This window comes from Marmota monax, unplaced genomic scaffold (assembly GCF_021218885.2).
Source record: "Marmota monax isolate L192 unplaced genomic scaffold, Marmota_monax_Labrador192_F-V1.1 WCK01_AAM20220418_F8-fsc00050, whole genome shotgun sequence".
NCBI classification, from domain to species: Eukaryota; Metazoa; Chordata; class Mammalia; order Rodentia; family Sciuridae; genus Marmota; species Marmota monax.
The window spans coordinates 7,182,680-7,196,453 of NW_026694552.1; the positions used below are offsets into that span (position 1 = coordinate 7,182,680).

General features: G+C 32.6%; 1 protein-coding gene across 1 annotated transcript in view; it reads left to right on the top strand.

Moving 5' to 3' along the window:
- The window catches only part of Col4a5 (collagen type IV alpha 5 chain), a 225,974-nt gene that overhangs the window by 177,335 nt on the left and 34,865 nt on the right, over positions 1-13,774 (top strand). Inside the window, exon 37 of the mRNA XM_046420818.2 lies at positions 1,700-1,826. Coding sequence (XP_046276774.1) covers positions 1,700-1,826 — 127 coding nt within the window. The remainder of the gene's footprint in view (positions 1-1,699; positions 1,827-13,774) is intronic.

Sequence of the window (13,774 nt, forward strand, 5' to 3'; positions counted from 1 at the left end):
TTTTATTTTGATATATAAATTACACTCTTTCATGTGTAACAGGACTTATAATAATTAATTCAAAGCTTTTTCTTTGTAAACATATAAGATGGAACCATTTGAAGCCAAAACTTCATTGTGTGCCTAAAAATGAGCTAATTACTTGATTTATAAGGGGTTAAAAGAAACAAAAATATATACACAGCCCAAAATTCTTAGCTGTTTTTTTAAATAACAGGATGTAAGGTGAAAAGGCATAAATTTAAAAAGTTATTATCACCATGCCTAAACACACAAGTCACAACTAGAAGATATTGTTCACCCAGACAATTGTAAATACTAAGTGAAGAAGGAAATATTCAGTAGGTGATGGCAAACACTGACATTTTGTTGAGGAGGTCATGATTCTTATGAGCAGAGCACTGAGCCCTGTGGTAGAGATTTAGAGTTATGGTGCATGTTTTCATTATTACTGAGAAAAACTTAATTGTGAAAGTGGTTATGAATTGTTATAAGATTCTGTTAGAAGAAAATATAATGCAAATATTCTATGAGAAAAAAAATTGTAGCAGCTTGTATTGGTGCATGCCTGTAATACCAGTAACTCAGGAGGATGAGGCTGGAGGATCACAAGTTCAAGGCCAGCCTGGGCAACTTAATAAGACCTTAAGCAACTTAGTGAAACCCTGCCTTAAAATAAAAAATAAAAAGGGCCCCTATGTTCAATCCCCAGTACTGAGATAAAGAGAGAGAGACAGAGAAAGAGAGAAAGAGGAGAAGGAGAAGGGGGAAGAGGGGGAGGGAGAGGAGGAAGAGAAGAAGAGAGAATGGTAATATATGAATGGTCTATAATCACAGAGATACTTTTTTTTAGTTTAATCATTATTATTTCAAGTGTATGTTTTAAAGTTTTTTTAGTTGTTGATGGACTTTATTTTATTCATTTATTTATATGTGGTGCTGAGAATTAAACCCAGTGCCTCATACGTGTGAGGCAAGTACTCTACCACTGAGCCACAACCCTAGCCCTTCAAGTGTATTTTTAAAATCATAAACTGGGTTTTGTAATCCAAAGCTGAACCATTTATTCTTCATCACTTTGAACCAACTCTAAGCTCTTAGATTACATCTCTTTGTCCAGAATGGCTTTAAGGAAGAAGTAGGATTTTTGAATGTCCACTGAAGAATTGATAGACCTATTCTGGTTAAGATAAAATTTGCCTTTTACAGTAGAACCTACTGTAGCTATTGTTTGACATGCTTTCTATAAGCAATGAATTGCATTGTAGCACAATAGGGATGAGTATTACAGGTTCTGAAATCAGACTGGATTCAAATTCAATTCCACCACTTACTAGTTGCATCACTATAACAATGGGATAATAACAATATCTTTCTAAGGATTAGTAAGAATAAAGCAGCTAACTACCACTGGAATAGCATGCGCTCTGGCATCAAGTAGACTTCGGTTCAAATCCTAATTCTGCTACTTGTTAAAGAGCTTAGGCACATTATACTCTAAAATTTAGTTTTCTCATTTATAAATAAAAGATGGCAAAACCTAATTCATAGGGCTTTTGTAATGATTAAATGAAGCAATTTATGTAAAACACTTAACACAGTATTCAATGTATAGTAAAAGCTCTATAAATAACATTATGTTGTTACACAATCAAAGTCATGCAAGACTTCATTTTGATCTTTTTATTTGTGTTTTTAGGGTGAACCTGGTCTGCCTGGATACCCAGGGAGCCCAGGCATTAAAGGTTCTATGGGAGAGACTGGTTTACCTGGATTACCGGGGACCCCTGGAGCAAAAGGACAACCAGGCCTCCCTGGATTCCCAGGTAAGTATTCCTTTTCTCTTTTTTTTTTCTTTTTGTTTTTATTTATTGGTTCTTTTTAGTTATACATGACAGAAGAATCCATCTTGCTATAATTATACAAGCATGGAATATATCTTATTCTGTTTAGAGTCCTATTGTTATAGAAATATTCCTTTTCTTAAATGCCTCCTTCTTTCCTTCCTTATCTACTCTAACAAGTATCCTGTAGCAACTTCCTATTTGGCCAACTTGCATTCTATTTCCCAATCAGATACTGATTAGCAACATAGTCTCAAACTAACTCTTTACCTCACTTTGCCCAAATGTTTTTCTGTATAAAATGAGAATGAGTATTACCAACTCAGCAGGACAATATCCTGTGGGAAGAGAGACTTGTTTGGTGGAGTGTTTTTCAATCTTTGGCTGCTAGCCACAAATCAATTAAGAGGCCTTACTATTTTTGTAGGTGATAATATACTCTGCCAGGCCCTAGCCTACCGCTGATTCTCTTAGAAAATTGTACGCAAGCACACAGCTGGTGGCTGTTGGTAGAACAATCATACTGTTCATTCAAATGGCTGAGACTGAGTCATTCAAGGAAAGGGACTTAGCTCTATAGTCAAGTAGTTAGCCTGAAGTAGATTATTGTACATTCTTCTGTTTAATTTTTTGTTTTTCTTTTTAATTGCATGGTGGCATGGACGAGTAGGTTTTGGATTACTATTTTGCTAAACTTTTTAATGAAATATAGCATATATATATATATATATATATATATATATATATATATATATATATATATATATATTTTTTAAAGTACACTGAAGTATACAAGAGTATAGGTGAATTTCTTCCTATGTATATGTACCATGAACCCATCATACATGTCAAAATACAAAATAGTTCGTTTATAAATTTTATCCATGCCACTTCACAGGGAATCCTCCCTCTAAGATAACCATTACTATAAATTCTGTCAACATGAGTTATTTTTGCCTGCCATTGAAATTCATGTAAATGAAATCATATGGTATATATTCTTTCACTCAGCATTGTATCTTTTAAGAGTCATTTATTTTGTTTCTTGTTTAAGTAGTTTCTTCTTTATCATTGCTATGTAATAGTCCATTGAAAGTCAGCCACAATTAACTATGCATTCTCCTGTTTATGGACTTTTGGGTGTGTCCAGTTTGGGACTATCGTGGAAAAGAATGTTCTTAACATTCTTTTACATGTCTTTTTATAGACATAAGTACTGATTTCTTTTTTGTTTCATTTTTAAAATTTTTTTTTAGCTGTTCATGGAATTTTATTTCATTTGTTTATATGGGGTGCTGAGAACTGAACCCAGGGCCTCACACATGTTAGGCAAACACTCTACCACTGAGCCACAACCCCAGCCCAGGCATGATTTCTTTTCTACAAAATCTTAGTAGTACAATTACTGAAATAAAAAAAAATAATAATTACAAAAATCATAGGGTAGGTGTTACATTTAACATTGGTAGATGGTGCCATAGAGTCTTTAAAAGTGATTTTATAAATTACAGTCCTATCAGCAATGTGTGATACATCTTGTTATCCATATCCTGACCATCACTGGATACTGTCATTCTTTTTAATTTTTAGCTATTCTGATGGACATGTATTTATGTTTTGATTTATAATTTTCTCATAACAACAAATGCCTTTTCATATTATGCTATTAGCCATTTGGATAGTATCATTATAAAGTGTCTGCTGAAGTTTTTTTTGTTGTTCGTTTTTCTATGGGTTATTTACCTTTTTTTCTTTGTATATTTTGGATATGGGTCCTTTGTCAAATACATGTATTGTAGGTATATTCTCCCTGTTTCAGATTTACCTGTCACTGTCTGAATGCTGTCATGTATTAAACAAAAGTTGTTAGTTTTTAAAAAATTAAATTGTAGCAGTCTTTTCTTTCATGATTAGTGCTTTTTGTATGCTATTCAGTAAACACTTGCCTATTTAAAGCTTTGGAAATATTCTCTAATTTTTACAGCCTTTAATGTTTAAAACTTTCACATTTAGGTTTATGATCTACACTATTTTATAATGTAAGGTAACAGTCATGGTTTGTTTTAGTTTTCCCCATACAGATATCAGTTGCTCCACACTATTTTAATAATGCAATTACTCCTTTTTCAGAAATTCAAATGACTGTATTTATGGGGATCTATTTCTACATTCTGTATTCTCTTCAATTGGCATATTTTATATTCTGGTTTTAATAAAATATTGCAATACTATCTGCATTATGTAAATTTATAGTAAGCCTTAAAACATAGTAGTTTAATTAGAGCAACTTTGTTCCAGTTTTTCAAAGCTTGTCTTAGTTAATCTACATCATTTATATGAATTTGGGAATAATTTATCAGTTTCCATTAGAAAAATACCTTTAATGATTTTTATTAAGATAGAAATAAATCTAGATAAATTTAAGGAGAATTGATATTTTAGCAATATTTAATCTCACAATTCAATGTATATGTACTATCTCCACTTATTTAGGTATTTAACTTAATTCGACAATGTGTTGCACTTTTCATTTTATAAATCTTGGTAATCATTTGTTAAATTTATGTCTGGAAATTTAATACCTTCTTATAGTGTTTGCCATGGTATTGCCTTTTCATTTTCATTTTTTATTGTAAGTAGATAGAAATAACTGATTTTGGAATATTTAACATGTATACATACAGAAATTATTGATTTCATTTATTAATACTGAGTGTGCTAATAAATTTTTTGCTATTGTAAATTAACATCACCTTAGATATTACATTTTATTACTTTTTCTTGTCTAATTACACTGGCTATAATTCCAGCACAATGTTTAATAAAATAGTTGTATTTTATATCTTTATCATTTTCATAAACTCAGAGGACTATGTTCACTATTTTTCTATTAAATTTAACATCCTATGTCTTATTATAAAAATTTTTCTATTCCTAATTTATTGACAGTATATATTTATCAAGAATAAGCATGAGGGGCCTGGGATATAGCTCAGTGGTAGAACAATTGCTTAGTGGGTGTAAGACCCTGGGTTTGTTCCCTAGCACCACAAAAATAAATAAGAATGAGAGTGAGTTTTGTCTATTCTTTTTTCTGAGTCTACAGAGATTATCATGTTTTTTTCTTCTGTTGATATAGCAAATTACACTACTTGACTTTTTTTGTCAAAACAAACTAATATTGTTGGGATAAACTCCAAGATGGTTATGCTGTATATATTATTTTCAAGTTATTGTTGGACTTTGTTGGGTCTAATTTTTAGATTATGTCCTAGATTTGATCCCCAGTACCACCAAAATATATATATTTATATTTGTGTTTTCTCTTTCTCTTAATCAGTCTTGATAGGCATTCATTACATTGTATTTATTGTTAAAAGTTAACTTTTGAATTGCGTTTTCTCTGTGGTTTGATTTTTCTTTCATTGGTTTCTGCTTATATCTTATTATTTCTTACCTTCTTTTTACAAATTTAATTTTGCTGTTATTTTTCTAGCTTCTCTGGTTGGAAACTTAGATAATAGATTTTTCAGTTTTGTCTTTAAAATAGACATGTTTGAAACTTTAAATTTTCATTTTCCATATAAGGAGCATTTAAATGAATTCCACAAATTTTGTTCCTTTGTGCTTTATCATTTAATTGAAAAAAAAGTTCTAATTTCCTTGTTAATTTTTGTTGCTATTGGTAGGTTATTTAGAATTTTGTTGCTCAAAATATAGATATTTGGGGGTTTTTAGGTATTTTTTAATTATTGATGTTTTGTTTGATTCTGTTGTAGTCAAAATATATAATTTATATAATTTAACTATTAATACTTATGGAGACACATCATATGGCCCAGTTTATGGTTTGTCTGGGTAAATTTTCCCTGTTCACTTAAAATAACTTATGATTTGTAATTATATATATTGTTCTATAAGTGTCCATTAGGGCAAATTGACTGATAATATAGTTAAAATTTTTATACAATTTTTGTTAATTGCTCTTTGAATTACTATTCAATATGCTCTTAATCTCTTCCACTTTTCCTGAGAAATTTTTATTTCCAATTTCTTTTTAGAGTCAACCTTATTTCTCCAAAAATTCTTATTTTTCACCCACTGTATACATATTTGCCTGTAAGATTCTTCTTTGTACTAGATATATTAAGTAATCTAATTCCTTAGATTATTTAATATATTTACTATAAGTAGTTTAAAGATTTTTTTCTGCTTATTCCAACATTCTAGATATTCATGGGTCTATTGCTACTATTAGTTCTATTCTTATGAATTAGAGTCACATTTTCCAGATTATTCAAATGTGGTATTTTTTATTGTTTATTGAATGCTGTGGATTGTATTGGATAAAGATACTGAAATTTGTGAAATTTATTTGAAAAGTGCTGAATATCGTTGTAGTAGTTTAGTTTCTGAGAATCAACTTGGTTTTGCACTAGTTAAATGTATACTTTCCTATGTTCTTTGCCATTAGTCTTAGACCTGAATGTGGGCCTTACTCAATGTATAACCTTTCTGGTGTCACTTAAATTTATTTTATTTATTATTTCTTTTAGTGAACTCTGTTGGCAGCAAATTATCTTATCACTCTTTAGGAAATGTTCTTATTGTGCTTTTATTTGTTTTTTCAGTTACATAATAGATAAAATATCAATATATATCCCCGAGCAGTATTCATTGCTCCTAGTTATTCAGTGAAAGATTGACTGACTCATTTAAGTACTGCTGTACAAACATCTTGCAGATATAGTTAAATCGGTTCCTAAATCGGTTCCCAAATAGGTTCATTTTAATATACGGAGATAATTCTGGGTAGGCCTAATACAATCACAGAAGCTCTTTAAAGACGGAGTTTTCTGCAACTGATAGCAAAAGAAGACATAAGAGAAATTCAAACTATGAAAGAGAATTCCACATAAGGGAGGATCTCCATGCTCAGTAGCAATGGCTCACAGAATGGAAATATGGGTGGCCTAATGAACTTGAGAATGGTTTCCAGCAACCAATCTTCAAGAAAACAGGAGCCTCAGTCCTATAACCCCAAAGTCAAATTTGGCAACACTTGGATGAGCTTAGAAGTGCAATTCCATAGATAAGAGCCTAGCTAAACCAACACCCTGATTTTGGCCTTGCAGCATGCTAAGCAGAGAACCTAGCTCATCTGTACCTGGGTTGTTATATATAGAAACTGTGAAACAATTAATAGTATTACTTTAAGTTATTAGGTTTAGGGTGATTTGTTACACATTTTTTAAGATTTTTACTTCCTTTCCAAATATGTCTGCTAGTGTTTATATTCAGATTCTTTGAATACTTGAATACTTGCTTTTGTATTCTGTCCAGTTTTTAATTGTAATTATTGTGAAAAAGGGCTGTAGTATTGTAATCATTGTGAAAAACAGGCTGTAGTAGACTTAATCCATTTTGGCTGACCCCAGAATTTATGGGTAAATTTAATAAAATATTTGCGAGGTATGTTCACTAAAATCTATGAAGCCAGCTATGAGAAAAATTTAAATACCCAAATATATGAAGATATATAGAATATTCATGCATTGGGAGATCAGTATTGTTAAGATGCCAGTTATCCCTATGGTTACCAATAAACTCAAAGCATTTCCAGCTAATAAACCCCGCAGGTTTTTATAAAAACAATTAACAAACCAATTCTAAAACGTGTATGGAAATGTAAAGGATATAGAACATCCAAAAAAAGTAAGAAAAACATAGTTGCAGGACCAGATTTCAAGATGTAATTGCATAAGGATCAATAAATAAACAGAATATTTTGTAGTAAAATTAATTTTGATAAAAGTACCAAATAAATCCAAAATGGGAAAGTATAATCTTTTCAGCCAACTTTCCTCAAATACATGGATGTTCATATAGGGAAAATGAAACTCAACTCATGTGTCACATTGTATAGAAAAATTAATTTGAAATGGATCTTAGTTCTAACATAAAAACTAAAACATCAAAGCTTTTAAAACAAAACTAACTTGAGGATAGGCAGCATTTTCTTTGGATACAGAAAGCAGTAACTGTAAAAGAAAACAATATTAATAGGTCAAACTTAATCAAAACTTAAAACTTCTGTATATCAAAGGACACCATTAAGAAAATGAATAGGAAAGCTACAGACTAGGATAAAATATTTGCAAAATGTATGTCTGACAGATTATTAATATTTGGGATTTATGATGAGCCAGACATTTCACATAAAAGGATACCAGATGGCTAATAAATATATGCAAAGGTGAACAATGTCATTAACTATCAGAGAAGTGTACATTAAAACACATTGAGGTGGAACTACATGCCTATCAGAATGACTATTATTAAAACAATTGATAGTATCATATATGTTGTGCAAAGATCTGGAACAACTAGATTTCCTATACATTGTTGTAAATGTAAATTGTCTTGGCAAAATTTTTTATAAAACACAACATACATATACTTTACTCAGGGACCCAGCAGTTTCACTCCAAGATAAATTAAGACATGTCCACAAAATGTCCTGTGCAGAAATATTCATTACAAGACAAAACCTGATAACCCAAATGTTAAACAGCAGATGAATGGATTTAAACAACTGTGAAATGAAATGCTACAAATTTTACCAGTGTAATATGGTGATAGATTTTTTATGCTTATGACTATATATAATAATGGCAACCTCTTGATAAATAATTTGAAAGCTTAATATAATTCTTAAGAATTTCCAGAAATCACCAACATGTTTTCAGTTCCTTTTTGCTCCTATTTCAGTGCTAACACTGTAAGTTTATTTGTTCTGATTAGTTATACATGTCAGTATAATGCATTTTGATACATCGCACATAAATGGAGTATAATTTTTCATTCTTCTAGTTGTACATGATATAGGATGATACCGGTCATGTAGTCATATAAGCACATAGAGTATTAATGTCTAATTTATTCTGCTATCTTTCCTACCCCATGCCCATTCCCCTCCCTTTACTCCCCTCTGCTTAATCCAAAGTACCTCTATTCTTCGTAGCCCCCTCCTGCTTATTGTAGATTGGCATCCCCATATCAGAAAACATTCAGCCTTTGGTTTTTTCTGTGGAACCAACCTAGGTCCCCTTCAACAGATGGATGAAGAAAATGAGATATATGTACACAATGGAATATTTCTCAGCCTTAAAGAAGTATGAAATTATGGCATTTTCCAGTAAATGGATGGAGCTGGAGAATATCATACTAAGTGAAATAAGCCAATTCCCAAAAAACCAAAGGCCAAATGTCTTCTCTATCAATATAAGTTTTAATTTTTAACTGTAGCTTTCAAAGTGGTGTGGTATTTCTTTATTTTTTCCCCATTCATTTTATTGTTATGTCTTATATAACAATGGATTTTGTTACATATTTGCTCATGTACATGATATAAAAATATAATTTGGTTAAAATCATTCCTCAGCATTGTTGCTTATAGTTTGTAAAATAAAAAAGTGTTTCTGATAGTATTAACCAATATGAGCATGTGAATTCACTTTTACTTAATACTTTCCATTCTAGAAATCTAACACAATGGAAATAGCTTTCAAGTGGCAAAATAGGTGTATATTCAATTCATACATAAATATATACATATAAGTTGTTAAGATATAGAGTTACTAATATAGTATAGAAAGGCATAAATTCAACCAACTGTATCAACAACACATAAAGGAAATAGTTAAATGATCAATTGTATATAGAATATTATGCATCTATTAGAAGCAATGTTTTAAATCTAGAAAATAACAATATGTTCTTTTTTTAAATTTTTTTATTGTTGGTTGTTCAAAACATTACATAGTTCTTGATATATCATATTTCACACTTTGATTCAAGTGGGTTATGAACTCCCATTTTTACCCCGTATACAGATTGCAGAATCACATCAGTTACACATCCATTGATTTACATATTGCCATACTAGTGTCTGTTGTATTCTGCTGCCTTTCCTATCCTCTACTATCCCCCCTCCCCTCCCCTTTTCTCTCTCTACCCCCTCTACTGTCATTCATTTCTCCCCCTTGTATTATTTTCCCCTTTCCCTTCACTTCCTCTTGTATGAAATTTTGTATAACCCTCAGGGTCTCCTTCCATTTCCATGCAATTTCCCTTCTCTCTCCCTTTCCCTCCCACCTCTCATCCCAGTTTAATGTTAATCTTCTTCTCATGCTCTTCGTCCCTACTCTGTTCTTAGTTACTCTCCTTATATCAAAGAAGACATTTGGCATTTGTTTTTTAGGGATTGGCTAGCTTCACTTAGCATAATCTGCTCTAATGCCATCCATTTCCCTGCAAATTCTATGATTTTGTCATTTTTTAATGCAGAGTAATACTCCATTGTGTATAAATGCCACATTTTTTTATATATTCGTCTATTGAAGGGCATCTAGGTTGGTTCCACAGTCTTGCTATTGTGAATTGTGCTGCTATGAACATCGATGTAGCAGTGTCGCTGTAGCATGCTCTTTTTAGGTCTTTAGGGAATGGACCGAGAAGGGGAATAGCTGGGTCAAATGGTGGTTCCATTCCCAGCTTTCCAAGAAATCTCCATACTGCTTTCCAAATTGGCTGGACCAATTTGCAGTCCCACCAGCAATGTACAAGTGTACCCTTTTCCCCACATCCTCGCCAGCACTTGTTGTTGTTTGACTTCCTAATGGCTGCCAATCTTACTGGAGTGAGATGGTGTCTTAGGGTGGTTTTGATTTGCATTTCTCTGACTGCTAGAGATGGTGAGCATTTTTTCATGTACTTGTTGATTGACTGTATGTCCTCCTCTGAGAAGTGTCTGTTCAGGTCCTTGGCCCATTTGTTGATTGGGTTGTTTGTTATCTTATTGTCTAATTTTTTTAGTTCTCTGTATACTCTGGATATTAGGGCTCTATCTGAAGTGTGAGGAGTAAAGATTTGTTCCCAGGATGTAGGCTCCCTATTTACCTCTCTTATTGTTTCTTTTGCTGAGAAAAAACTTTTTAGTTTGAGTAAGTCCCATTTGTTGATTCTAGTTATTAACTTTTGTGCTATGGGTGTCCTATTGAGGAATTTGGAGCCCGACCCCACCGTATGTAGATCGTAGCCAACTTTTTCTTCTATCACACGGCGTGTCTCTGATTTGATATCAAGCTCCTTGATCCATTTTGAATTAACTTTTGTGCATGGCGAGAGAAAGGGATTCAGTTTCATTTTGTTGCATATGGATTTCCAGTTTTCCCAGCACCATTTGTTGAAGATGCTATCCTTCCTCCATTGCATGCTTTTAGCCCCTTTATCTAATATAAGATAGTTGTAGTTTTGTGGATTGGTTTCTGTGTCCTCTATTCTGTACCATTGGTCCACCCGCCTGTTTTGGTACCAGTACCATGCTGTTTTTGTTACTATTGCTCTGTAGTATAGTTTGAAATCTGGTATCGCTATACCGCCTGATTCACACTTCCTGTTTAGCATTGTTTTTGCTATTCTGGGTCTTTTATTTTTCCATATGAATTTCATGATTGCTTTCTCTATTTCTACAAGAAATGCCATTGGGATTTTGATTGGCATTGCATTAAACCTATAGAGAACTTTTGGTAATATCACCATTTTGATGATGTTAGTTCTGCCTATCCATGAACAGGGTATATTTTTCCATCTTCTAAGATCTTCTTCTATTTCTCTATTTAGGGTTCTGTAGTTTTCATTGTATAAGTCTTTCACCTCTTTTGTTAGGTTGATTCCCAAGTATTTTATTTTTTTTGAGGATATTGTGAATGGAGTGGTTGTCCTCATTTCCATTTCAGAGGATTTGTCGCTGATATACAGGACTGCCTTTGATTTATGCGTGTTGATTTTATATCCTGCCACTTTGCTGAATTCATTTATTAGCTCTAATAGTTTCTTTGTAGACCCTTTTGGGTCTGCTAGATATAGAATCATGTCAACTACAAATAGTGATAATTTAAGTTCTTCTTTTCCTATTTTTATGCCTTTAATTTCTTTCATCTGTCTAATTGCTCTGGCCAGTGTTTCGAGAACTATGTTGAACAGAAGTGGTGAGAGAGGGCATCCCTGTCTTGTTCCAGATTTTAGAGGGAATGCCTTCAGTTTCTCTCCATTCAGAATGATGCTAGCCTGAGGCTTAGCATAGATTGCTTTTACAATATTGAGGTATGTTCCTGTTATCCCTAGTTTTTCTAGAGTTTTGAACATAAAGGGATGCTGTACTTTGTCAAATGCTTTTTCCGCATCTATCTAGATGATCATATGGTTCTTATTTTTAGGTCTATTGATGTGGTGAATAACATTTATTGATTTCCGTATATTGAACCAGCCTTTCATCCCAGGGATGAATCCTACTTGATCATGGTGCACAATTTTTTTGATATGTTTTTGTATCCGATTCGCCAGAATTTTATTGAGGATTTTTGCATCTAGGTTCATTAGAGATATTGGTCTGTAGTTTCCTATCTTTGAAGTGTCTTTGTCTGGTTTAGGAATCAGGGTGATGTTGGCCTCGTAGAATGAATTTGGAAGTTCTCCCTCTTTTTCTATTTCCTGAAGTAGCTTGAAAAGTATTGGTATTAGTTCCTCTTTAAAGGTTTTATAAAACTCTGCTGTATACCCATCCGGTCCTGGGCTTTTCTTAGTTGGTAGTCTTTTGATGGTTTCTTCTATTTCCTCAGTTGATATTGGTCTGTTTATGTTGTCTATATCCTCCTGACTCAATCTGGGCAGATCATATGACTTAAGAAATTTATCTATGCCTTCACTATCTTCTAATTTATTGGAGTATAAGGATTCAAAATAATTTCTGATTATCTTCTGTATTTCTGAAGTGTCTGTTGTGATATTGCCTTTTTCATCCCGTATGCTAGTAATTTGAGTTCTCTCTCTTCTTCTCTTCGCTAGCATCGCTAAGGGTCTGTCGATTTTGTTTACTTTTTCAAAGAACCAACTTTTAGTTTTGTCAATTTTTTCAATTGTTTCTTTTGTTTCGATTTCATTAATTGCAGCTCTGATTTTCATTATTTCTCGCCTTCTACTTCTTTTGCTGTTGTTTTGCTCTTCTTTTTCAAGGATTTTTAGATGAAGTATGAGATCATTTATTTGTTGGTTTTTTCTTTTTTTAAGGAATGAACTCCACGCAATGAATTTTCCTCTTAGAACTGCTTTCAGTGTGTCCCATAGATTCCGATATGTTGTGTCTATGTTTTCATTTATCTCTAAGAATTTTTTAATTTCCTCCTTGATGTCTTCTATAACCCATTGATCATTCAGTAACCTATTGTTCATTCTCCAAGTGATGTATGCTTTTTCCTTCCTTCTTTTATCGTTGATTCTCAGTTTCATTCCATTATGATCAGATAAGATGCATGGTATTATCTCTACTCCTTTATATTGTCTAAGAGTTGCCCTGTGACATAATATATGATCTATTTTTGAGAAGGATCCATGTGCTGCTGAGAAAAAAGTGTAACTGCTTGATGTTGGGTGGTATATTCTATATATGTCAATTAAGTCTAGGTTATTAATTGTGTTATTGAGTTCTATAGTTTCCTTATTCAACTTTTGTTTGGAAGATCTGTCCAGTGGCGAGAGAGGTGTGTTGAAGTCTCCCATGATTATTGTATGCTGGTCTATTAGACTCTTGAACTTGAGAAGAGTTTGTTTGATGAACATAGCTGCACCATTGTTTGGGGCATATATATTTATGATTGTTATGTCTTGTTGGTGTATGGTTCCCTTGAGCAGTATGTAGTGTCCCTCTTTATCCCATTTGTTAACTTTGGCTTGAAATCTATTTTATTTAATATGAGTATGGACACTCCTGCTTGTTTCCAAAGTCCATATGAGTGATATGATTTTTCCCAACCTTTCACCTTCAGCCTATGTATGTCTTTTCCTATCAAATGCATTTCCTGTAGGCAGCA